Below are 27,493 nucleotides of genomic sequence, written 5' to 3'. Positions count from 1 at the left end.
TACCTCTCTCTCTCTCGCTCTCTCTCTCTCGACAGTGTAAATCAGCTGTACTGAGTGGTGATTAGCAGACACACAGAGTAAAGGTGAAAGTCCTGCCACCCCCCTGTCATCTCCTCTTACAGTGATATATAAACCTCTGTTACAGATAGTGTCCGGTGTGTGTGTGTGTGTGTGTGTGTGTGTGTGTGTGTGTGTGTGTGTGTGTGTGTGTGTGTGTGTGTGTGTGTGTGTGTGTGTGTGTGTGTGTGTGTGTGTGTGTGTGTGTGTGTGTGTGTGTGTGTGTGTGTGTGTGTGTGTGTGTACTGAAGTCCTGTCATATTCTCTCTCAGTGATCTACACACATCTAGTTGCCATATCACACAAAGCTTCAAGTTCCTCGGCGTGCACATCACTGACAACCTGAAATGGTCCATCCACACAGACAGCATGGTGAAGAAGGCGCTACAGCACCTCTTCAACCTCAGGAAGCTGAAGAAGAATTTGGCTTGGGCCCTAAGATCCTCATGAACTTCTACAGATGCACCATTGAGAGCATCCTGTCGACAATATCACCGTCTGGTATGGCACACACACACACACACACACACACACACACACACACACACACACACACACACACACACACACACACACACACACACACACACACACACACACACACACACACACACACACACACACACACACACACACACACACACACACACACACACACACACACACACTCTCTGATGGATTGATTCTACCTTGATAGACATGTTGCTGGGCAACTCATTGAGTGGGAGGATGCATAGAGCGTGTGTGTTTTCCTGTGTATGTGCTTGTTTCTTATTTAGAGAGGGAGAGAGCTGTATAAAATCACACGTTTTACACCAACACGTTATTGATCAGCATCACGTGAACACAACATTATAATGTAGATTATGACTATTCTCTGAGCACTGACTGCCACAGCACCTAGACCCCCTTATGGCCCAGCTACACCACACGAGTGAAATCCACGTCTGTGAGAGTTGCGTGATATGGAGTTGATAAGCTTACTAAAGTCAATCTTACCTGCTACATCGGCACGTGCGTAAAGCGTAGACGTTGTGCGGCTGTTGTAGCAGCAACCTAAAATTAGGTTTGGATCTATTTTTCTTGGATCCACTCACGTAAACACCATATAAAGTGCCTGAAATAATTGGTACAAATCCTATTTCAACACTTAAAAACATATTCACTCAGCTTCGTAGTATGAAAATGTAATAGAAACATTAATAACAATAGTATGCTAAATCTATAGCAGTAGGTCTACCTGTTTGCAAAACTAATATAGAAATGCAACTGTAGTCTTCCAAGTTCATAGTTGGACGTGCGTTGTTCTACTGTATCTATAGTATCAATGCTTTTTCTAAACTTTTTAAACATTCAAACCAGCTGATGAACAGAAAGGCAATTGCAGATGATGGTCTACCTTGTATCATCTTTCGAGGCAGAGGATGCAGTAGACTAGACCCCTCCCCCGACCCTCCTTGAAAGATATTGTGATTTGACAGAACAGGTCAAAGTTGGCAAAATGTATGACACCCGTTTGATCATCAAAGTTGAGAAGCACGCTGTCACGCCCTGGTCGAAGTATTTTGTGTTTATCTTCATGTATTGGGTCAGGCCAGGGTGTGGCATGGGCTTTTGTATGTGGTGTGTATATATTGGGATTGTAGCTAGTGGGTTGATCTAGCAAAGTCTATGGCTGTCTGGAGTGGTTCAATTCAATTCAATTCAATTCAAGGGCTTTATTGGCATGGGAAACATGTGTTAACATTCAATCAGAGGCAGGTGTTTATCGTTGTCTCTGATTGGGAACCATATTTAGGCAGCCATATTCTTTGAGTTTGTCGTGGGTGATTGTCCTTAGTGTCCTTGTTCCTGTCTATGTGTTAGTGTACACAAGTATAGGCTGTTTCGGTTTTCGTTACGTTTATTGTTTTTTGTAGTGTTTGTATTTAGATTTGTGTTATGTTTGTTTATTAAAACATGGATCTCAATCTACACGCTGCATTTTGGTCCGACTCTCCTTCACACCAAGAGAACCGTTACACACGCTTTGCTGTATGACCCCAGTAATCCCCAATACAAGAACACAGTCCAAAGAAAAAGCATGGAATGCTGTAGTATCTGTCCTCGGAGAACCAGATATGTTTTGTCAGAGATATTGTATATCATGACCAGATGATCTTGTCTCCGCTCTAACCATGGTAGTCGTTGTTCCAAAGGCGGGAAGGCAGGCGGTTTGCTTATCGGCCTGCTTATCAGTCTGCTTATCGTTGCATTCCCGAGTGGACCCTCTCACTTTGCCTCTTCGTCTCTGGTTTTGCCAACACAATTAATTCATGTGTATTTGTTCTGCAAATCCAGACAGCTAGCCAGCTATGGTTCAATTGTTGATTAATGAACAAAGTTAATTATTTGACTGCAGATGGTGGTAGAATTTTTACTCAACTTTATTTTCGATGTAATGAGAAATATGGCTGTTGTCATATAGGCTACCCATATTGGAACCAAAGTCAATAGATTCCATGCAGAAGAGACCAAGTGCAACTGATTCCGTCTCTGGAAATGACTGCGCTGAAGTCCTGTTCACAGTTTGCACACCCATAATCTGTCTCTCTGTCATGCTCTCTCTCCCCCCTCTCTCTCTCTCTCTTTCGTGCGCCATAGTTAGTGTTATCAACTTACTTGTTCTGGTGCTTGGAGCCCTGGAGGTGAGCATGGTACTGTTCAATGGAGTTCAACACCACACTACATACACTGCAGGAGTAACTGCTGCGGAGGCCTGATGAGAGAAAAACACACAGACATTATCATTATCATTGTTGTCGTTATTATAATTATCATCGGAATCATCATCATAATCATCCTCATTGTCATCGTGATCATCTTGATCATCACCATCATCATCATCTTAATCATGATCATCATTGTCACCATGATCATCATCATCTTAATCATCATAATAATAATCATCATGTCACGCCTTGGTCATTGTATCTTGTGTTTTTGTTATATGTTTGGGTAGGCCAGGGTGTGACATGGGTTTATATGTTGTATTTATGTGTTGTTAGGCTTGGCTGCCTGAGGCGATTCTCAATCAGAGTCAGGTGCTTGTCGTTGTCTCTGATTGGGAACCGTATTTAGGTAGCCTGAGTTCGCTTTGTATTTTGTGGGTGTTTGTTCCTGTCTCTGTGTTGTAGTCACCAGATAGGCTGTAATTAGTTTCACGTTCCGTTCTGTTGTTTTTGTATTTCAGTTATTTCATGTACCGCTATTCTGTTCATTAAAGTCACGAGTAACCTACACGCTGCATTTCGGTCCGACTTTCTTCATTCAACAGACGAATGCCGTTACACATCATCATCATTGCCATCATGATCATCATCATCTTAATCATCATCATCACCATCTTAATCATCATAATCATAATCTTAATCATTATCATCATTGTCATCATGATCATTATCATCTGAATCATCATCATCATCATCATCATCATCGTCATCATTGTCATCATGATCATCATCTTAATCATCATTGTCATCATCATCATTGTCATCATGATCATCATCTTAATCATCATTGTCATCATCATGATCATCATTGTCATCATGATCATCATCTTAATCATCATTGCAATCAACATCAGTGTCATCACCACCACCATCACTATCATAATCATTGTAAAGCATATCTAATGTACAAAGACAAGCCTACTGTGTGCTTAAAAAAACATATTTCCAGTGAATTACAGCTGACTCCAATGCAGTTACTTGAGAAAACTCTGGTGTAATTACTGTGGTGTTTTCAGTAAGACTCGATGATACTATACTAGTCATTAACAGAGAGCGAGAGGCATTTGAAGATCAAGATTGCTGCTGTCTGCTTTCTTCCTATGTGTATGCCAGAGTGTATGTGTGTTTTAGTCTGTGTGTGTGTGCGGTGTGTGTGAATGTGTGTACTTACAAGCAATGCAGATATATTACTGAGATTTTAGTGGGATGGAAGGATAGAAGAATGGAGGGGAGCCAGGCGTGTGCAGCGCTGCTGAGATGGGTGTGTTTGTGTGTGTGTGTGTGTGTGTGTGTGTGTGTGTGTGTGTGTGTGTGTGTGTGTGTGTGTGTGTGTGTGTGTGTGTGTGCGTGTGTATGTGTGTGTGTGTGTGTGTGTGTGTGTGTGTGTGTGTGTGTGTGTGTGTGTGTGTGTGTGTGTGTGTGTGTGTGTGTGTGTGTGTGTGTGTGTGTGTGTGCGTGTGTGTGTGTGTGATTAGATGAACGACGCAGTAACAGATGTGAGCTAATTAGACGGTTTGCAGGTGGTCGAGAATGAAGGACCAAAAATAGACAGAGGAAGAAAAGATGAAAATTAGGGGAAAAAGGAAAGAAAAAGAGAGGGGGTAGAGAGAGATGGGGAGGGAGAGAAAGTGAGATGGAGAGAGACAGGGGAGAGAGAGAGTGAAGGGTGAGGGGGGAAATGCAATAGAGGAGAGAGAGACAGAGAGAGAGGGAGAACGAGAGGAAAATAAAAGGCAGTGATTCAGAAAAAGAGAGGGAAAGAGAAAGAGTGAGAGTGTAGGCTAGTCTCATGTTGAGAGAGCTCATGGGGCCTGATTCAGACTTAGGAAAAGTCTTTAACATGATTTTGAATGTCTACTTTATCTCCGTACCCCCTACACTCAGTCGATCAGTGAATTTCAAAAACTGAATAAACTACAAAGACTATGGAGGTTTTCAAATGCAACGTGTTATGTCTGGGGCAAATCCAATGCAACACATTACTGAGTATCTAAATAGTTTCAAGTATAGTGGCGGCTGAATCATGCTATGGGTAATTGTAATCGTTAAGGACTGGGGAGTTTTTTAGGGGAAAAATTGAATGGAAAGCACAGGCGAAATCCTAGAAGAAAAACTGGTTCAGTCTGCTTTCCACCAGACACTGGTAGATGAATTCACCTTTCAGCAGGACAATAACCTAAAACACAACGCCAAATCTACACTGGAGTTCCTTACCAAGACAGTGAATGTTCCTGAGTTACAGTTGTGACTTAAATCAACTTGAAAATCTATGGCAAAACCTGAAAATGGTTGACTTGCAAAGATAAACAAGGCATGTGCTGACCAACTGGCAGGTGTCTTAACTGATATTTTCAACATGTCCCTGAGTCTGTAATACCAACATGTTTCAAACAGACCACCATAGTCCCTGGGCCCAAGAACACGAAGGCAACCTGCCTAAATGACTACAGACCCGTAGCACTCACGTCTGTAGCCATGAAGTGCTTTCAAAGGCAGGTAATGGGTCACATCAACAGCACTATCCCAGAAACCTTAGACCCACTCCAATTTGCATACTGCTCAAACAGATCCACAGATGATACAATCTCTATTGCACCCCACACTGCCCTTTCCCACCTGGACACGTGAGAATGCTATTCATTGACTACAGATCAGTGTTCAACACCATAGTACCCTCAAAGCTCATCACTAAGCTAAGGCTCCTGGGACTAAACACCTCCCTCTGCAACTGGATCCTGGACTTCCTGATGGGCCGCCCCCAGGTGGTGAGGGTAGGTAGCAACACATCTGCCACCCTGATCCTCAACACTGGAGCCCCTCATGGGCACGTGCTCAGTCCCCTCCTGTACTCCCTGTTCACCCATGATTGCATGGCCAGGCACGACTCCAACACCATCATTAAGTTTGCAGACGACACAACAGTGTTAGGCCTGATCACCGACAACAACGAGACAGCCTATAGGGAGGGGGTCAGACATCTGGCCAGAATAAAAAACCTATCCCTCAACGTTACCAAGACTAAAGAGGTGATTGTGGACTACAGGAAAAGGAGGACCGAGCACGCCCCCATTCTCATCGACGGGGCTGTAGTGGAGCAGGTTGAGAGGTTTCAAGTTCCTTGGTGTTCACATCACCAACAAACTAGAATTGTCCAAAAACACCAAGACAGTCGTGAAGAGGGCACGGCAAAGCCTATTCCCCCTCAGGAAACTATAAAAAGATTTGGCATGGGTCCTCAGATCCTCGAAAGGTTCAACAGCTGCAACATTTTGGCCCATTCCTCCATGCAGATCTCCTCTAGTTCAGTGATGTTTTGGGGCTGTTGCTGGGAAAAACGGACTTTCAACTCCCTCCAAAGATTTTCTATGGGGTTGAGATCTGGAGACTGGCTAGACCCCTCCAGGACCTTGAATTGCTTTCTTACGAAGCCACTCCTTCGTTGCCCGGGCGGTGTGTTTGGGATCATTGTCATGCTGAAAGACCCAGCCACGTTTCATCTTCAATGCCCTTGCTAATGGAAGGAGGTTTTCACTCAAAATCTCACGATACATGGCCCCATTCATTCTTTCCTTTACACGGATCAGTCGTCCTGGTCCCTTTGCAGAAAAACAGCCCCAAAGCATGATGTTTCCACCCCCTTGCTTCACAGTAAGTAAGGTGTTCTTTGGATGCAACTCAGCATTCTTTGTCCTCCAAACACGACGAGTTGAGTTTTTACCAAAAAGTTATATTTTGCTTTCATATGACCATATGACATTCCCCCAATCTTCTTCTGGATCATCCAAATGATCTCTAGCAAACTTCAGACGGGCCTGGACATGTACTGGCTTAAGCAGGTGGACACAGCTGGCACTGCAGGATTTGAGTCCCTGGCGGCGTAGTGTGTTACTGATGGTAGGCTTTGTTACTTTGGTCCCAGCTCTCATTCACTAGGTCCCCCCATGCGTTTCTGGGATTTTTGCTCACCATTCTTGTGATCATTTTGACCCCACGGGGTGAGATCTTGCGTGGAGCCCCAGATCGAGGGAGATTATCAGTGGTCTTGTATGTCTTCCATTTCCTAATAATTGCTCCCAAGCTGCTTACCTATTGCAGATTCAGTCTTCCCAGCCTGGTGCAGGTCTACAGTTTTGTTTCTGGTGTCCTTTGACAGCTCTTTGGTCTTGGCCATAGTGGAGTTTGGAGTTTGGACTGTTTAAGGTTGTTCTTAAAGAATAAGTTACAGGTCTGTGAGAGCCAGAAATCTTGATTGTTTGTAGGTGACCAAATACTTATTTTCCACCATAATTTGCAAATAAATTCATAAAAAATCCTACAATGTGATTTTCTGGATTTTTTTTCAAATTTTGTCTGTCATAGTTGAAGTGTACCTATGATGAAAATTACAGGCCTCTCTCATCTTTTTAAGTGGGAGAACTTGCACAATTGGTGGCTGACTAAAAACTTTTTTGCCCCACTGTACATACTACCTCAATCAGCCTGAATAACCGGTGCCTATATATAGCATCGCTACTCTTATAGCTTCACTAATGTATATAGCCTCACTACTGTTATTTTATTTCTTAAGGTTGTTTTTATTTCTTGTTACCTATTGTTCACCTAATACCTTTTTTTCATTGTTGGTTAGAGCCTGTAAGTAAGCATTTCACTTTAAGGTGTTGTATTCGGCCTACGTGACAAATCAACTTTGTTTTGATTTTAAGATTGGATAATTATTTAATAAATAAAGGTACATTTAAAGAATAATGGGCAAATGTTGCACAATACAATTGTGAAAAGCTCTAATAAACTTACCCAGAAAGACTCCCAACTGTAATATCTGCAAAATGTGTATCATTATGTATGTATGTGATATTTCTGTATTTCATTTTCAAACAATTTGCAAACATTTCTAAAAACATGTTTTCTATTTATCACTATGTGGTATTGTGTGTAGATGGGTGAGAAAACACATACATTAAAACAATATTAAATTCAGGCTGTAAGAACATGTGGAATAAGTCAAGGGGTATGAATACTTTCTGAAGGCACTGTATATGCATATTCGTCTCCATTTTACCACCAATTGGTCGATTTAAAAATGATCTGATCTTGTAGATTATTTAGGTTTCGGAAAGTATTTATGAATCACAAAAAAACAGATTTGCAGAGCCTTTACGCAAGAAAGAATTAACTGTGGTTTGATTCTGTGATGGCTGTTAAAAGAAGAGGACCAAGGGGCGGCGTGGTGAGCGTACATTTTCTTTATTAGAATGAAAAGACGCCAAACTAAACAATAAACACTACAAAAGCAAACCGTGAAGCTAAAGGCTATATGCCCTAAACAAAGTCAACTTCCCACAAACACAGGTGGGAAAAAGGGCAGCCTAAAGTATGGTTCTCAATCAGAGACAACGATAGACATCTGTCCCTGATTGAGAACCCTACCCGGCCAAAACATAGAAATATAAATAATAGAGTATAGAATACCCACCCCAACTCACACCCTGACCAAACCAAAATAGAGACATTAACAGGATCTCTAAGGTCAGGGCGTGACAGATTCATTCTGAAAATTGTCACCATCAATCAGTTCTTCAACTCATGGTAACATTGGAAAATAAGTGTACATAAAATTATACTAAACAGCAATATAAATGCAACATGTAAAGTGTTTGTCTCATTTTTCATGAGCTGAAATAAAAGATCCACAAAAAGCTTATCTCTCTCTAAATTGGTGAACAAATTTGTTTACATCCCTGTTAGTGAGCATTTCTCATTTGCCAAGATAATCCATCCACCTGACATCTATGGCATATCAGGAAGCTGATTAAAAAGCATGATCATTATACAGGGGCACCTTGTGCTTGGGACAATACAAGGACACAACTCAAATACGCAGTTTTGTCACAAAACACAAAGCCACAGATGTCTCAAGTTTTGAGGGAGTGTGAAACTGGCATGCTGACTTCAGGAATGTCCTCCAGAAATGTTGCCAGAGAATGTGTTAATTATTCTAACATAAGCCGCCTCCAACGTCATTTTAGAGAATTTGGCAGTACATCCAACCGGCATCACAACAGCAGGCTGTGTGTAACCACGCCATCCCAGGACCTTCACATCTGGCATCTTCACCTGCGGGATCATCTGAGACCAGCCACCCGGACAGCTGATGAAACTGTGGGTTTGCACAGAGTGCCCCATGGTGGCAGTGGGGTTATTGTATGGGCAGGCATAAGCTACGTAAAATGAACACAATTGCATTTTATCCATGGCAATTTAAATCCACAGAGATACTGTGACGAGATCCTGAGGTCCATTGTTGTGCCATTCATCCGCTGCCATCACCTCATGTTTCAGCATGATAATCCACCACCCAATGTCGCAAGGATCTGTACGCAATTCCCTTGAAGCTGAAAATGTCCCAGTTTTTCCATGACCTGCATTCTCCCCAGACATATCACCCATTGAGCCTGTTCCGGATACTCTGGATCGACGTGTATGACAGCATGTTCCAGTTCCCGCCAATATCTAGCAACTTGCAAAGTTATTGAAGAGGAGTGGCACAACATTCCACAGGACACAATCATAAGCCTGATCAACTCTATGGGAAGATGTGTTACGCTGCATGAGGAACATGGTGGTCACACCAGATACTAACTGGTTTTCTGATCCATGCCCCTACTTTTATTTAAGGTATCTTTGACCAACAGATGCATATCTGTATTCCCAGTCATGTGAAATCCATAGATTAGGGCCAAATTCCTTTTATATGAACTTTAACTCAGTAAAATCTTTTGCATGTTGCGTTTATGTTTTTGATCAGTGTATAATAGGGAGAATAGTGTACAGTAGTAGGCTATACCCTCATCTATTGCCTGTACTAACCATTGAACTGCATGATGACAAGGCCAAATATTGCACCATGTGTTGGGTTCAAACTGTTACAGCTTGGTCTGCGCTCTGCTCCATAACGATTGAATTAGCCTATATATATTTGATATATTATCAACCATTACTAATGATCCTTAGCAACAACCACACAGCCGTTACGCCATTTACAGAGGAAGCAAATTAAGGTAAGTATAACTGTGCAATTAAATGGATTGATAATGTAGGCTATAACAAAGGAATTAACAATAAATTGTGGTTGAATTGCATGCTATTCTTATGCTAAAGTTCTAGGTCAGAATACGCATAGAGAGGAAGTGCACAAAAAGGGAATTACGTTCCATTTACGCATGCTTAACTCGGGTCGGGCTCAATGTGAACTGGCTGTAACATCTATAGAACACTGCATGCCTCCAGAAAACTGAGGCATTAGTAAGGGGTGTGCCGAGTATCCAGGTAGAATCAGGAATTCCCCAGGGCAGCTGTCTAGGCCCCTTACTTGAGTAAAGCATGTGTGTCTAGGTATGCAAATGATTCAACACTATACACTTCAGCTACCACAACGACTGAAATGACTGCAACACTTAACAAAGAGCTACAGTTAGTTTCAGAATGGGTGGCAAGGAATAAGTTAGTCTTAAATATTTCAAAAACTAAAAGAATTGTATTTGGGACAAATCATTCACTAAACCCTACACGTCAACTAAATATTGTACTGAATATTGTGGTAATTGAGCAAGTTGAGATGACTAAACTGCTTGGAGTAACCATGGATTGTAAACTGTCATGGTCAAAACATATTAATACATACATAGCTAAGATGGGGAGAAGTCTGTCCATAATATAGCGCTGTTCTATATTCTTAACAGCACTATCAAGGCAGGTTGTAACAGTAGTACATGTCCTACCTTGACTACTGTTCAGTCGTGTGGTCAGGTGCCACAAAGAAGGAATTAGGAAAATTGCAATGGTCTCAGAACAGGGTAGCACAGCTCGCCCTTGGATGTACACAGAGAGTTAATATTAATAATATGCTTGTCAATCTCTCCTGGCTGAAAGTGGAGGAGATATTCTCTTCATCACTACTTGTTTTTGTGAGACATGTGTAATGCACCAAGCTGTCTGTTTGAGCTGCTGGCACACAGCTCAGACACCTATGCATACCCAATAAGACATGCCACCAGAGGTTTCTTCACAGTCCCTAAGTCCAGAACACAGTACTACATAGAGCCATAACTACATGGAACTCTATTCCACATCAAGTAACACATGCGAGAAGTAACATTTTATTTACAATTCGGCATAAAATTCACCTCATGGAACAGTGGGGTCTGTGAAGCAACACAAACATAGGCACAGACACATTCATACAAACACACAATAACATACGCACCATACACACACGTACACATGGGTTTTGTGTTGTGGATATGTGGTAGAAGAGTAGGGGCCTGAGGGCACACACTTAATATGTTGTGAAATCTGTTGTGAATGTATTGTAAAGTTTAAAATAAATAATTAACTGCTTTAATTTTGCTGGACCCCAGGAAGAGGCAGCAGCTAACGGTGATTCATAATAAATACAAATAAAAACAAATACAAAATTAGTATGGTAATGGTACTTGGATTTTTGCTGTCGTGGGCCTTTAACCCTCAAACTACCAACATATTGTACATACAGTATATGGATTACCAATTGGGGTCAATTTGATCCAAAGAATAAACTATTTGAAAAAAAACAGTAATAGCAAAATATCAACTTAATTCTTATCAAACCATCATTGGATATGTAAATATTGTAATCAGAAAAAAATTCTTACCAAAACAGACTGTTAATTAAAAAAGGACAGTTAATTAGCATATTCTGTAAAACAGCTTTTTTATAAAGTATAATCCAAAAAATCAGTACTAAAAAGCTGATTTACCATCATTTAATTGTGGTGTCATTTCATTTTTAGAAAAAAATGTATATAAGCGACATTACACCAACATTTCAAATATTATTTATTTCATTGACAAAACGTGATATTACATTGAGACACAATGACCAAACATATGGGCAAAATATGGCTTAGTTTTCTTTATTTACTTACCCCAAAAACAGCATTAGCAGTGCTGCTAGTGAAACACTGGTAGTGGTAGGGCTTATGGCAGGATGCGTATGTTTTATTTATTTGGGCCTCAAAGTCATTTCAAAGCAAATGTTATAGAAACCAAAATACCATAAATTGCACATACAGAATATTTGAGGGTGTTTATTTTTTTTCAGAAGATACACACCAGCACAGCACTCAGACATTCAGAAGGTAGCTCCCTCTGGCTTGTAATGTCTCCAAAGAAATCTGTTTTCCGAAAATGCTCCTATCTCTTACATGAATATCGGAATAATTAGTTTTTTGGCTGGGGTCAAAATGACCCCAACGCAAATATATCAAATATATATTTTTTAAAGTCTAGATTGATACAAAACCACTAAACAATTATTTAGATGTAATGACAAAGTCATGAACATTTGGATTCATTTAATTAACCACTTTTGGGCTGTGATCAAAAATATGACTCTGGGGTAAAAATGACCCCAGTTGGTATAACTCTAATTTATGTCATTTGAAAGAAAACATATAAGCGCATAAGGTATCTTTTGAATGAAGTGACCCCTTTGTATTTTAAATATTTATGGACTTCCACACTGAGAGGCTATAACTTGACAGGAAATGTCACCCAGAGAACAAAATGATTTTACGTGATAACACAGTGTCCAGCACATTCACATATTCAGAAAATAATTGGTTGGAGGTCTTTTACTATCCCTGCAGTCATTGTGGTTGTGTGTGTTTGTGTGTGTGTCCGTGTGCCAGTATGCTCATTTCTCTACTTTCATTACTGTCTGTGAGATTTATGAGTTGGTGATGTGCTCCATGACCCTTTGACCTTTTGTGGCAGTAATTGGCAAAGTATGTAGGAAGACGAAGTACTAGCTAATATACACCAGAGGAGAGACAGGTCACTGCTGGGATGAGGCCAGGACTGTATAATGTAGTATATCACAGCCCACAAACACAAACACACACTTAATTTTCCTTTCTGAAGTTACGGGTGGGCAATGTAAAAGCGTTGAACGTGTGGCTTATTGTGGGCACGGCTTTCAGTTTGTTATTTTTGCCCACCCGTGAGAGTGAATTCCAGTTAATGTGGTCTATTCGTTATTCAAACAAAAACTGCCAGCGTCTGTAATAAGATATAAGGTTACTATGTTAAGGTAGTAAATGCTTGGATATGATTTTGTGGCTACTAAATGTGAAAGTCTTGTGAAAAGAATATGTTATTGAACCAATTGCATTTCTTGATTTACAGGGAATTTGGGTAATTGCTTGTAACCCAATTTAAGAAATGTGGATAGGTAATTCCAAATAAAAAATGACACTTGGAACAAGATTAAAAAATTGTTCGTATTTACATTAAATATTAGTTTGTTTTTGATATTTAATGGGTATAATAGGTTGCAACTTGAAATATAGGTTAGGTAATAATCAAATAAAACAGTGTCATTAAATCCTATATTTGGTTTCAACAAATATAGTATTTTTCAACAGAGAATACCTAACTTATTTACCTCTAACCAGTTCAAGTAATCTTTTCAGGTTGATCCAAAGTGGATTTGTTTTACAGTGCATGGATTGCAAGGACTGGCCATCCATGGTTTCAAAATTATAGTTCTAACCATGTTTTGAGGCTACACAAGGTTTCTTAATATCTGCATTATCTACAAACAGTGGAGTAAAACAAACTTCTATTTTGGGTTCTGAACTAAGCTCATGAGGCATTTATAACTTGTATTCTTCAATTATCAATCGGTATACTGTAAATCATAAATGTATTCGTGCAAAAATGGGTGTAGCAACTAAGGATTCTAGGTAAGCATGTTATTATGCATCATCAGTGAGGCAGACCATACATCTGTATCTGACAAGACTTTTTTAAATTTTATGAATGTTCTCGACAGGGCTGAGTGTGTTTTGGGAGTCACTTTTCTCAAATAATTAAAGATAAAAGCTAAGAACTTTGATGGTCCCTGTTGAGGGAAATGGCTCTTTACAATTTACACACACGCACACGCACACATGCACACACACACTCTCTTTAAGGCTGTTTCTATGCTTTCAGATAATCCTCAGCCACTGTCAGCTGAACTCTCATCTCCTTCACAAAGCTCCTTACGCGAGCTGAGGCTTGTCACACACATACACGCACGCACACGCAGGCACACACATGAACAGACACACACACACACTTAATTTCCCTTTCTAAAGTTATCAAAGACATCATTGAGAATGGCGAGAAAATTATGTTTGGGCTTAAGGGTTGATGGTATGTGTGTGTATGTGTGTGTGTGGTGACAGAGATGATTGGTGTCATCCTCCTTTGTTCCTCCTCAGCAGATTACAGTATATTGCGATTACTCACACACTTGTTGCGGAATTTGGCTCATTGTGTCAAAACTCTACACACAAGCCAAATAAGACACAACACTTGGAGATAAACATCTCACTTCTATGTCAAAATGAAACTCTGCAATCAAAACCTAACAATCCTTTTTCAAAATGATACACACATGCACCATTTGAATTACTCTTTCAAAGCAACAACACCACACTGATGTCCTTTATACAAAACACTGCTGTCTTTAGTACGGTGTATTCCTTTTTAATTTTCTCATACAGGCTTCTGTGAAAGATTGTTCCAGTATAGTACATCTACTCACATTTCAATTAACAGAAAACTAGAAAGGCTTCAGAAAACAAGTATCCAGTTTATGTTTTTGCCATTGCAGGTTTTTACAACAACAAAAAAGCACAAAGGAAAATAGAATTACAGTACAGTAATCAAACAATATGTTACTGTAAACTCAAAGAAACAAAAATAATTACAGTAAAATTACAGTGCAATGGTAAACTGAAAATAGTATTGTAAGGGATGGGGTGGATGGTTTATGGATCCTGCCTTCTGTTAGGGTTTGGCCACATCACCTCATCCACATCACAAGCAATGTCAACCATGGCTCGGCAATGGGAAAAATATTGTCTTGCGTATCCAACCCTGGACTTACCCCACTTCTGTCTCTGCATACCTCTTCCATTGCTTGCAGAGGAGGCAGGTGGGCATGTGGTTGGTGGTCATACACCTTCCAACGCCAAGCCGAAAATAATTCCTCAATTGGATTGAGAAATGGGGAGTACACATCGCAAGTATACAACTGTGAAGTTATTGTGGTTGGTGAATCAGTCCCTGACCAGAGCGGTGGAAACTAACATTATCCCAGATAACCACAAACCTAGGTTGCTCTGGTCTATCCTGTACAACTGCATTATGTAGTGCATCCAAAAATATGATTATGTGTGCAGTATTGTAGGGACCTAGGGTGGCATGGTGATGGAGAACTCCTTGCAGATGGCGGCACACAAGGGGATATTTCCCTTGCACTGCCCAGGGACATTCTTTGTCCTATAACATTTCGGCCCCGATGCCTGGATTTAGCTAGATTGAATCCAGCTTCATCAATGAAAATGAACTCATGAGGCTGTGCAGCTGCGTCAAATTCCAGGACTCTGTAACAGAAAATGCATACACTGTCCCGTGAATATGGTGTAACTCAAAACACAGGACTACAATGTCTACATTTTCACACAAGGATGGGGGGTGGGTTGGGTCAGACACATCCAGTCAAAACTACAAGCTACAGGTAAGGCAGGTGCCCCCACAGACAACCACCTCCCCCCAACCCCAGAATGGGGGCACCTGCCTAGGTCGTATACTGCTTTGTCTGAATGTGTCTATGCAGTGCCAAAATGACAATCTATTGCCACTATTGTATTACAGTATAATACAGTGACACTTACTTGCACATCGTCATAGCGAAGGTCTTTGACTCTAACGCTGTTCCTCTCAAATGGAACGCTTTACAGCTGCTTCATCGTAAGTTGGTATTGATGCAAGATGCGACAGAGTGTCGACATACTGACACAGGTGATATTATTGAATGTTGTGGGATCTGCCATGATTTGCTCTCGTAATTGATGTAGGCGGATGGTGTTGTTTGCCAACACTAGATTGACAATGGCCAGTTCCTGTTCATGGGTGAACAGATGTTGCCTTCCACCCTCAGGTCATCTGGCAGTTCTGTAGAAAATGCAAGAATATGATGTCATTGCCTAGGTTCTTTTTTATATACAGTGCCTTGCAAAAGTACTCATGCCAATTGGCATTTTTCCTATTTTGTTGCATTACAACCTGTAATTTAAATGGATTTTTATTTGGATTTCATGCAATGGACATACACAAAATAGTTTAAATTGGTGAAGTGAAATGGGAAAAATAACTTTTTTCAAAAAATTCAAAAAATTAAACAACTATAAAGTGGTGCGTGTATATGTGTATACGCCCTTTGCTATGAAGCCCCTAAATAAGATCTGGTGCAACCAATTACCTTCAGAACTCACATAATTAGTTAAACAAAGTCCACCTGTGTGCAATCTAAGTGTCACAGGACCTGTCACATGATCTCAATATATATACCTGTTCTGAAAGGCCCCAGAGTCTGCAACACCACTAAGTATGTGGCACCACCAAGCAAGCGACACCATGAAGACCAAGGAGCTCTCCAAACAGGTCAGGGACAAAGTTGTGGAGAAGTAAAGACCAGGGTTGGGCTATAAAAACATATCTGAAACTTTGAACATCCCACAGAGCACCATTAAATCTATTAAACCATTAAATCTATTATAAAAAAACAACCATGGACACTTACCACTCCACATCTTGGTCAGATCCTTGCTTACCTCTCCTCTTCAGACGAAGAGGAGGAAAACCCTTACAGAATCACCCACCAACCAAGGACCAAGCGGCCTGGAAACAGACAGCGGCAGCAGCAGCAGCAGCGGCGGCAAGCATCACAAGACTCCTGGACATGGGAGGAGATTTTGAATAGAGAAGGACCCTGGGCACAGGCTGGGGAATATCGCCTCCCCAAAGCAGAGCTGGATGCAGCGAAAGCTGAGCGGCGGCGATATGAGGAGGCAGCACGGCAGGGCGATGGGTACGAGAGGCAGCCCCCAATATTTTTTGGGGGGTAGGCACACAAGGAGTGTGGCTAAGCCAGGTAGCAGAACTGAGCTCCGTCCTTGTGCTTATTATAAACAGCGCGTTACTTGTCAGGCACCGTGTTATGCGATTAAGCACACGGTGTCGCCAGTTCGTGCCCATAGCCCGGTGCGCTATAGGGCAGCCGCCCGAAAGTGTCATGCGAGTGTGGGCATCCAGCCAGGGCGTATGGTGCCTGCTCAGCGTGTCTGGTCGCCGGTTCTCTGTTTCGTTCCAGAGTATCCTACGCCGGCTCTGCGTGCTGTGCCTCCGGGGTGTAGCTCTGCTCGTGCCGGGCAAATGTGGGAGTGGAGCCTAAGAGAGAGGTGCACGTAGTAGGCACTAGATCTCCCGTGCTTACCCACAGCCCGGTTCAACCTGTGCCTGCACTCTGGAGGGTCCGGGCTAGAGTAGTTATCCAGCCTGGGGGAGTGGTGCCAAGGCTGCGCACCAGAGCTCCAGTGCTCCCCCACAACCCGGTCCTTCAGGTGCCTACTCCTAACACCAAGCCTCCTGGAGTTCTCCCCAGCCTGGTGGGTCCTGTGGCAGCCCCACGCACCAGGCTGTCTCTCTGTCTCCTCCCTACAGGGTCTCCCGCCTGTCCAGAGCTGCTAGAGTCTCCCGCCTGTCCAGAGCTGCTAGAGTCTCCCGCCTGTCCAGAGCTGCTAGAGCCTCCTGCCCGTCCAGAGCCGCTAGAGTCTCCCGCCTGTCCAGAGCTGCTAGAATCTCCTGCCTGTCCAGAGCTGCTAGAGTCTCCCACCTGTGCAGAGCTGCTAGAGTCTCCCGTCTGTCCAGAGCTGCTAGAGTCTCCCGTCTGTCATGAGCCGCCAGAGCCGCCAGTCTGTCAAGAGCCGCCAGAGCCGCCAGTCAGCATGGACCCGCCAGAGCTGCCAGTCAGCATTGAGCCACCAGTCAGCTTGGAGCCGCCAGTCAGCCAGGAGCCGCCAGTCAGCCAGGAGCTGCCAGAGTCGCCAGTCAGCTAGTAGCTGCCAGAGTCGCCAGTCAGCCAGTAGCTGCCAGAGCCGTCAACCAGCCAGGAGCTGCCAGAGCCATCGACCAGCCAGGAGCTGCCAGAACCGTCAACCAGCTAGGAGCTGGCAGAGCCGTCAGTCAGCCAGGAGCTGCCAGAGCCGTCAGTCAGCCAGAAGCTCGCAGAGCCGTCAACCAGCCTGAGCTACCTCTCAGTCCTGAGCTACCCCTCAGTCCGGAGGAGTTTGTTAAGTCCGGAAGTGTCCCTCAGTCCTGTGGGCCTATTTATTAGGGTTCTCAGGTCAGGGTCGGTGGCAAGGGTCGCCATTACTAGGAGGCCACAGAGGCGGACTAAGACTATGGTGGAGTGGGGTCCACGTCCAGGGCCAGAGCCAGAGCCGCCACCGTGGACAGATGCCCACCCAGACCCTCCCCTATAGGTTCAGGCTTTGCGGCCAGAGTCCGCACCTTGGGGGGGTACTGTCACGTTCTGACCCTAGTTCTTGTGTTATTTGTTTGTTTTTAGTTGGTCAGGACGTGAGTTGGGTGGGCATTCTATGTTTTGTGTTTCTAGGTTGGTTTTCTGTGTTTGGTGTCGTTAGTTGTCTCTGATTGAGAATCATACTTAGGTAGCCTGGGTTTCACTGTTGTTTTGTGGGTGATTGTTTCCATGTCTGTGTTTGTGTTTGTTCGCCACGCGGTACTGTTTTCGGTTTTGTTCACGTTTATTGTTTTGTAAGCATAATGTTAAAGCAACACTCAAATGGTTTAAATGGAAACATTTAAATGTCTTGGAATGACCTAGTCAAAGCCCAGACCTCAATCCAATTGAGAATCTGTGGTAAGACTCAAAGATAGCTGTACACCATCCAACTTGAAGGAGCTGGAGCAGTTTTGGCTTGAAGAATGGGCAAAAATCCCAGTGGCTAGATGTGCCAAGATTATAGAGACATACCCCAAGAGACTTGCAGCTGTAATTGCTGCAAAAGGTGACTCTTCAAAGTATTGACTTTAGGGGAGGGGGGGGTGAATAGTTATGCATTCTCAAGTTTTCAGTTTTTTTGTCTTATTTCTTGTTTGTTTCACACCCCTAAAATATTTTGCATCTTGAAAGTGGTAGGCATGTTGTGTAAATCAAATGATACAAACCCCCCAAAACTCAATTTTATTTCCAGGTTCTAAGGCAACAAAATAGAAAAATGCCAAGGGGGTTGAATACTTTCGCAAGCCACTGTACTGTACTGTCATACTGTACACAATAACATCAAAACTGTATTACATGTACTTCACAGCAATATACCTATTTTTTTGTTCACTGAGGAGCATAGACCTAATATTGTAGGACTACATTGTATTGTACTGTGATGCAGAATGATGTGCAACAATTACATAGGTACAGTCTTGTGTAGAAAGTTGAAGACATACCTGTTCTCCAGTCTAAATGTCCGTATTATGGATGCTACCGTGTAGCAACACAGGTTGGGTTGGACTCTCTGCCCAGCCTCCCTCATCGTCAGGCCATGATTTATGACATGATCCCACCAAAGTGACCCTAAAGTCATCAGAAATATGTCTCAGTCTGCCTGGTTCCCTTCTTTGTTCTTGTCCTAGTGCTCCTCCTACTCCCCTCTCTCTTCCTCTTCCTCTCGCTCTCACTGCCTCCATGTTTGCAAAGTGAGCGTACCTGAGGTCTATCTGTAGTGCTGAGGCTCAGACTAATTGGTGTTCAATTACTGTATGTAAGTGTTTTCATGTGTGGGTGTGGGTGTTGCCAATTTCAGGCATGTTTAGCATTTTGAATAGCAGTGTTTTCCCAATGATTGCAAGAGATTTCATTCTTGAACGAAGTGTCTAATGTACGAAACAGTGTGTAGTGTTTTGCAAGTGTGTTGCAGAATTGCAAAAAAAGTGCAAACAAAGTGCAATTTGTGTTGCAGAATTGGAAATAAAGTGCAAAGCAGAAAATGTGTTTGTGCTTTTAGTGCCTTTGTTTAAGGCACGGTTACAAAAGTTAATGTTTTGATGCTTTTGTCTAAGCATTCACTTTCAGTGTGTAAGCAATTGGCAAAAACTGTAATAAGTGTTTTGTCATTTTTTTAGAGGGGAAATGTGTGTGTGTGTATATGCACTACATGAACAAAAGTATGTGAACACCTGCTATTCGAACATCTCATTCCAAAATCATGGGCATTAATATAGAGTTGGTCCCCCATTTGCTGCTATAACAGCCTCCACTCTTCTGGAAAGGCTTTCCACTCGATGTTGGAACATTGCTGCAGGGACTTTCAGACACAAGAGTAATAATGAGGTCGAGAACTGATGTTGGGTAATTAGGCCTGGCTCGCAGTCAGCATTCCAATTCATCCCAAAGGTGTTCGATGGGGTTGAGGTCAGGGTTCTGTGCTGGCCAGTCAAGTTCTTTCACAGTGATCTCGACAAACCATTTCTTTATGGACCTCACTTTGTGCACGGGTGCATTGTCAGGAAAGGGCCTTCTCCAAACTGTTGCCACAAAGTTGGAAGCACAGAATTGTCAAGAATGTCATTATATGCTGTAGCCATGAAGATTTCCCTGTGTAAGGGCTATTTGACCAAGAAGCAGAGTGATGGAGTGCTGCATCAGATGACCTGGCCTCACCCGACCTCAACCCAATGGAGATGGTTTGGGATGAGATGGACTGCAGAGTGAAGGAAAAGCATCCAACAAGTGCTCAGCATATCTGGGAATTCCTTCAAGAATGTTGGAAAAGCATTCCAGGTGAAGCTGGTTGAGAGAATGCCAAGAGTGTGCAAAGCTGTCATCAAGACAAATGCTGGCTACTTTGAAGAATCTCAAATATAAAATATATTTTGATTTGTTTAACAATTTTTGGGTCGCTATATGATTCCATATGTGTTATTTCAAAATAAAGAAACACCCTGGAATGAGTAGGTGTGTCTAAACTTTTGACTGGTACTGTAAATGTGTGTGTGGATGTGTGTGAATGATGTGAATGCTGCATACTTGTTTCCATTAATATAACGTTTTGATTAATGTTTCCGACACAACGGGCCCGGGCTGACCGAATGCTGCTTCGTAAATAAACACACACACACACTGTGACTCCGTGGTGCGTAGTGAATAATGTCATTATCCGGGAGGCCACAGCATGTTCTAATACATGATAATTACACACAGAGGATGTGTGTCAGAGTGTGTGTGCTGGTGAATGTGTGTGTGTTTATGTTATCATTTAACCTAATTAAACTCAGGAGTGGTGAATTTGCAGATTCATCACTCAGGATAGAGCAATGTGTACATGCAGATGTATGAGATTGTGTGTGTACGTATGCATGCGATCTGTTTTCAGGCAGATCGCTCAAGAGTGACTTCGAAATTGGACGTCTCACCATGTCCCGAGGAAGTCGGTAAATACCTTCAAAACTGGTCACAAGGGGCAACTATTGAGCGCCATAAACATGAAGTAGGCTTGGGTTTTGCTAGCGTGTTGTGGATAGGGGTGGTGGATGTTCGATGTGGATGTGGACTCCGTATGTTCGATCCCTTTGCCAAGCCTTAACCCTTACTTAAACATTCAGATTTTTTTGTATTTTGTATTTATTATGGATCGCCATTAGCTACTCTTCCTGGGGTCGAGAAAAATTAAGGCAGTTTATGTGTGTGTGTGTGTGTGTGTGTGTGTGTGTGTGTGTGTGTGTGTGTGTGTGTGTGTGTGTGTGTGTGTGTGTGTGTGTGTGTGTGTGTGTGTGTGTGTGTGTGTGTGTGTGTGTGTGTGTGTGTGTGTGTGTGTGTGCATTTGTCTGCGCCAATGTTTGTGTTGCTTCACAGTACCCTCTGTTCCATAAGGTGTTTTTTAAATAAAATTTTACTGCTTGCGTCAGTTACTTGATGTGGAATATAGTCATGAAGTCATGGCTCTATGTAGTACTTTGTGCATCTCATAGTCTGTTCTGGACTTGGGGACTGTGAAGAAACCTCTTGTGGTACGTCTTGTGGGGTATGCATGGGTGTCCGAGCTGTGTGCCAGTATTTTAGACAGACAGCTCGGTGCATTCAACATGTCAATCAATACCTCTCATAAATACAAGTAGTGATGAAGTCAATCTCTCCTCCACTTTGAGCCAGGAGAGATTGACATGCATATTATTAATATTAGCTCTCTATGTACATCCAAAAGCCAGCCGTACTGCCCTGTTCTGAGTCAATTCTTAGCCTCTACAGTACTGCATCAATATGTTTTTACCATGACAGTTTACAATCTAGTGTTACTCCAAGCAGTTTAGTCATCTCAATTTGCTCAATTTACACATTATTTATTACAAGATTTAATGAGTGTTTTGTTCCAAATACAATGCTTTTAGTTTTAGAAATAGTTAGGACTAACTTATTCATTGCCATCCACTCTGAATGTAACTGCAGCTTTTTGTTGAGTGTTGGAGTCATTTCAGTCGCTGTGTTAGCTGATGTGTATCACGTTGAGTCATCCGCATACATAGAAACTGTGGGATGTCGTTAGTAAAAATTGTTAGTAAAATGATTGCCTAAACTTAATGGTTTAACCTTATCCAAAATCTTAACACTTAATCTTTAAAATTTGACATTTGGAGAAACCGAACGATACTGAGCAGAAGGAGTCAACCAAGGGTGTCAAAAGCACTTCGAAATTTGATGTTTGGAGCATCTTCGAAATTTGACATTTGGAGAAACTTAAATAAATGTCTAATTCTGCTGTGAGACTGTGAGAGCCTGTTGTGAGTTTTATGAACATACAGTATGTGTTTGTGGATATGAGTGTGTGTGTGTGTAAGGGTGAGTGTTTGTGTGTGTGTTTATGGATGTGTATGTGTGTGTGTGTAAGGGTGAGTGTGTGTGTGTGTGGGCGCTCATGCGTGAGAAAGTAATATAATAATATATTCTGTTATATCCTCTTCTCTTCAGCTCTAAACTCAGTCCCCAGACTCATTGGTAACTATATAACCCATACTGCATTTATCTGGTCCATGAATAAATATACTATTCACTGACAGAGTTAAACCAGGTGAGAATGCCAGTATTAAATTGAATGAATTACAAAACAATAGAAAAGCTGTATTAAAAAATGTGTCCTGTTGCATAGACCATAAAGAAACAAAGTAATTTAGAAATTATTTGTAGAGTGGGAGAGGAGAGCATGTAAGAGGAGTGTGTGTGTTTGTGTGTGTGTGTGGTGTGCATACGGGTGCGTGCCTGTGGACCTAAGTTTGAACTTAATTTCCCCTTAGTTGAATCACAAAGTGCCTTCAGAAAGTATTCAAACTAGAGATGCACCGATACAACATTTTTGGCCGATATCGGTACCCAATATTTTCCTTGACAAAAAAACAAACAATACTGATTACGATATTTAAAATTGTTGTGGCCTTTTAAGCATTCTAATACAGTTAAATAGTTAACACACACATGGACGCAGTGGTCACTACGGTCCCTGTTTTGAATCCAGGCTGTATCACTTCCGGCCGTGATTGGGAGTCCCATAGGGGGGCACACAATTGGCCCAGCGTCTTCCGGGTTTTGCCGGGGTAGGCTGTCACTGGAAATAAAAATGTGTTCTTAACTTTCTTGTCTAGTCTAGTTAATAAAGATTACACACACACCACACTGACCAAAATGTTATTTTGTTGGCATTTACGTATGTACCCATTCCCAGTAAAACATAATCAAAAGCTACAGTATTTCTTTCACTTACTTGCTGTGCTGTTTCGTTCATTTGTTCAGTCGTTTCATTCTCAACTAGGATTTCTCATACTATGAAACGCAGTTTGGTTCTTTGCGTGTCAAATAACACTATTTGACGTGTAAAATAAGCTTGTTGACCAATCAGGACCTGAATATGACTGCAAGTCACATAATAATTTAACGCATTCATAATTTAAAAAAAGTAGTTATTACATATTGACTACACTATTACTCGTATTTCATATGTCACAACAATTCATCGATACGCATTCTGTGATGCTGGTAAAGTTGTCTAGCGCACCTACAGTGCTGGTCTTAAAAAAAGCTAGCTAGCTCATGGATGCAAAAGCTGTTTTTCCCCAAAAACACAGCAAAACGACATAATCTGTTTCAGTAGCTAGCTAACTATATAGCTAGGTGTCATCATTTAGAAATAACCCTCATTTATGAGACAGTTCATATTTTATTAAATGGTGGTCAGACCCATCTATGTGAAGCTAGCCACAATAAGGATTAGTCACATAGTGGACTTTGCGGTTAGCCGTCAAAATAAAAGTATGTCATTGACATGATGCAAAGAATACAAATAGTAGAATTATGCCATAATTGAATAGATCATGCTAAACGAGGTTGGAATGTTGTTATATAAAATCAACAAAACACAATAATTAGTTAATTTGACAAAAATATGTTGAAATCACACTGCATGTAATATACTTTAGAATTGCATTGGGGGCATACATATTTCACTGTACAGCCTTACCCCATGTCATTGATCCACAATCTATAGGTATGAGTCTACTCAGTGACACCCAGAAAACAATGGCGTCATATTGCCGGACTCTGAAACAACTGTGAATTGTGCCACATTTATTGTCTGTGTATTGAACACTATTCCTGAGGAAAAACAATACTGTGTGGATGTTTTGGAGTCTGATAACTCTGAGGAAGACGTTGGGAAAAATATATTGGGTATTAAGTAGACTGATACCCCATTTCACTGACCCCCAATTCTTAGGTAAAGCTGTACAGCGCAATATGAATGTCAATACACACAATAGGCTGACTGGGGAGGTGATTTCACAGTACCACGATAAGAGCTACAACGTTAATATTTGCGTAAACTCATCACAGTTGTGTTCAGTGGGTGTCACCGAGTAGACTGATACCCCATTTCATTGCTTCACATTCCAACCTTGTTTAACATTATCTAGTCTAAATATGGGATTATTCCAACAATTGTAACCTTCAGCATCACATTCAAAGAGGTATGTTGTTATGATCACACCAAGTCTCGTTAATCATAAAGCATACACCCCGCCCTTCTTCTTACCAGAGAGATGCTTAATGGAAAAATTGTTGTAATCAATTTATCATTATATAATTTATCTTTATATTATATAATGTTTACCTACCCTACATTACTCATCTCATATGTATATACTGTACTCTATACCATCTACTGCATCTTGCCTATGCCGTTCGGCCATCACTCATTTATGTATTTGTATGTACATATTCGTATTCATTCCTTTACACTTGTGTGTATAAGGTAGTTGTTGTGAAATTGTTAGGTTATATTACTTGTTAGATATTACTGCATGGTCGGAACTAGAATCACAAGCATTTCGCTACACTTGCATTAACACCTGCTAACCATGTGTATGTGACAAATACATTTGATTTGACTTTTATTTTGAAGGCAAACCGCAAATTCCACGATTGTGCCTAATCCTTATTGTGGCTAGCTTCACAACACATAACCCGGGCCGGTCGTGCCTCACTAGCCAGATGAAGCCAGTTGGTTGCTTATAACGTTAGCTTTGAGCAACAGGGTTAAGTAGATGGCTAGCTATTTATTTTCATGAACTGACGTTCAATTTGAATAGGCGAACAAACAGTGGCAACCAAGCTAATACTAAATCATTGCTAAGAATAATGACTGCACTCAGCTAGCAATGAGGAATCGGCACAGAAGCGGCCCTCTTCCATGGGGCCAGACCTGATTGAATCAGCCCGGAATCGGGTATCGGACTCGGCCCTGAATCAAAATGAATGACTGCCCAGAATCGGCCCAAATACATCAGGCCGTTTCCGTCTACCAAAGTTCAGCCGACTTCGTCGACATCTTAACAGAATCTCACCAGACGCGGCCCGATGCAAATTTAAATAAATGTATACAAAATTACCCACGAAAATCAGAAAAGCAATCAAAAAATGTTGATGATCTTCAGATGTTTTCACTCACGAGACTCCCAGTTACACAACAAATGTTCCTTTTGTTCCATAAAGATTATTTTTATACCCAAAATACCGACGTTTGTTTGTTGTGTTATGTTCAGAAATCCACAGGAAAGAGAGGTCACGACAACGCAGACGTATATTCCAAATAATATCCATAATGTCCATAATCATCCTCAAGTTGTTTTTAAAATATATATTCGATAATATATCAACCGAGTTTGTAGCTTTTTCAATAACAGCGGGAGAAACAATGGCCGCTTTACTCAGTTGCGCAAAACTCACTATGAGAGCCCCCACCTATCCAATTACACAATGTGATCCGTCACGCTCATTTTTTCAAAATAAAAGCCTGAAACTATGTCTAAAGACTGTTGACACCTAAGGGAAGCTATAGAAAAAGGGATCTGGTTGATATCCCTTTAAATGGAGGATAGGCATGCATTGGAACAGAGAGGTTTCAAAATAAGAGACACTTCTTGATTGGATTTTCCTCAGGCTTTCGCCTGCAATATCAGTTTTGTTATACTCACAGACAATATTTTTACAGTTTTGGAAACTTTAGAGTGTTTTCTATCATAATCTGATTATCATAATCGTAATTATATGCATATTCTAGTTTCTGGGGCTGAGAAATAAGCAGTTTCAAATGGGTACGTTTTTTAGCCAAAAACGAAAATACTGCCCCTACACGCAAAAGGTTAAGACCTTGAGAGTGGCTGAGGTGCACCCGTGACCAGCTCGGAAACCAGATGGCAAAGCGGAGAACGTACGGTGGGATCAAAATGGTCGGTGATCTGTTTGTTCACTTGACTTTCCAAGACTTTAGAAAGGCAGGGCAGGATAGATACAGGTCTGTAACAGTTTGGGTCTAGATTGTCTCCCCCTTTTGAAGAGGGGGATGACCGCGGCCACTTTCCAATCTTTAGGAATCTCAGATGATACGAAAGAGAGGTTGAACAGACTAGTAATAGAGGTTGCAAAAATGGCGGTGGATACATTTAGGAAGTGAGGGTCCAGATTGTCTAGCCCAGCTGATTTGTGGGGATCCAGATTATGCAGCTCTTCTAGATCATCAGCTGTCTGGACTTGGGTGAAGGAGAAGCGGGGGGGGGGGGGGGTATACTTTCTGTGGGGGGTGCAGAGCTGTTGGCCGGGGATGTGGTAGCCAGGTGGAAAGCATGGCCGTAGAGTAATGCTTTTTGAAATTCTAAATTATTGTGGATTTTTCAGTCGTGACAGTGTTTCCTAGTCTCAGTGTAGTGGCAGCTGGGAGGAGGTACTCATATTCTCCATGGACTTTACAGTGTCCCAAAACATTTTGAAATTCGTGCTGCATGATGCACATTTTTGTTTCAAAAAGCTATCCTTTGCTTTTCTAACTGACTGTGTGTATTGATTCCTGACTTCTCTGAAAAGTTGCATATCACGGGGACTATTCGAAGCTAGTGCAGTACGCTACAGGGTGTTTTTGTGCTGGTCAAGGGCAGTCAAGTCTGTAGAAAACCAAGGGCTGTATCTGTTAGTTCTACATTTTTTTGAAAGGGACATGCTTCTTTAAGATGTGGGGGAAAGCACTTTTAAAGACCAACCAGGTATCCTCTACTGACATGATGAGATCAATATCCTTCCAGGATGCCCGGAAACAAAATCTACCCTACCTGGATGCCTGATTAGTGGAACAAGAGGAGGGTGTTCCTGGAGCAGCTGGGATGGGCACTTGTAACCCCAC

At 41.8% G+C, this 27,493-nt stretch overlaps 1 protein-coding gene across 1 annotated transcript in view; it reads right to left on the bottom strand.

The window, feature by feature from the left end:
- The window catches only part of zgc:171482 (zinc finger protein), a 196,593-nt gene that overhangs the window by 28,472 nt on the left and 140,628 nt on the right, over window positions 1–27,493 (bottom strand). Inside the window, exon 7 of the mRNA XM_046354205.1 lies at window positions 2,719–2,815. Coding sequence (XP_046210161.1) covers window positions 2,719–2,815 — 97 coding nt within the window. The remainder of the gene's footprint in view (window positions 1–2,718; window positions 2,816–27,493) is intronic.

This window comes from Oncorhynchus gorbuscha, linkage group LG06, assembly GCF_021184085.1.
Source record: "Oncorhynchus gorbuscha isolate QuinsamMale2020 ecotype Even-year linkage group LG06, OgorEven_v1.0, whole genome shotgun sequence".
Classification (NCBI taxonomy): Eukaryota; Metazoa; Chordata; class Actinopteri; order Salmoniformes; family Salmonidae; genus Oncorhynchus; species Oncorhynchus gorbuscha.
Note: the sequence above shows the minus strand (reverse complement) of the source record. Positions and strands in the feature narration are given on the sequence as shown.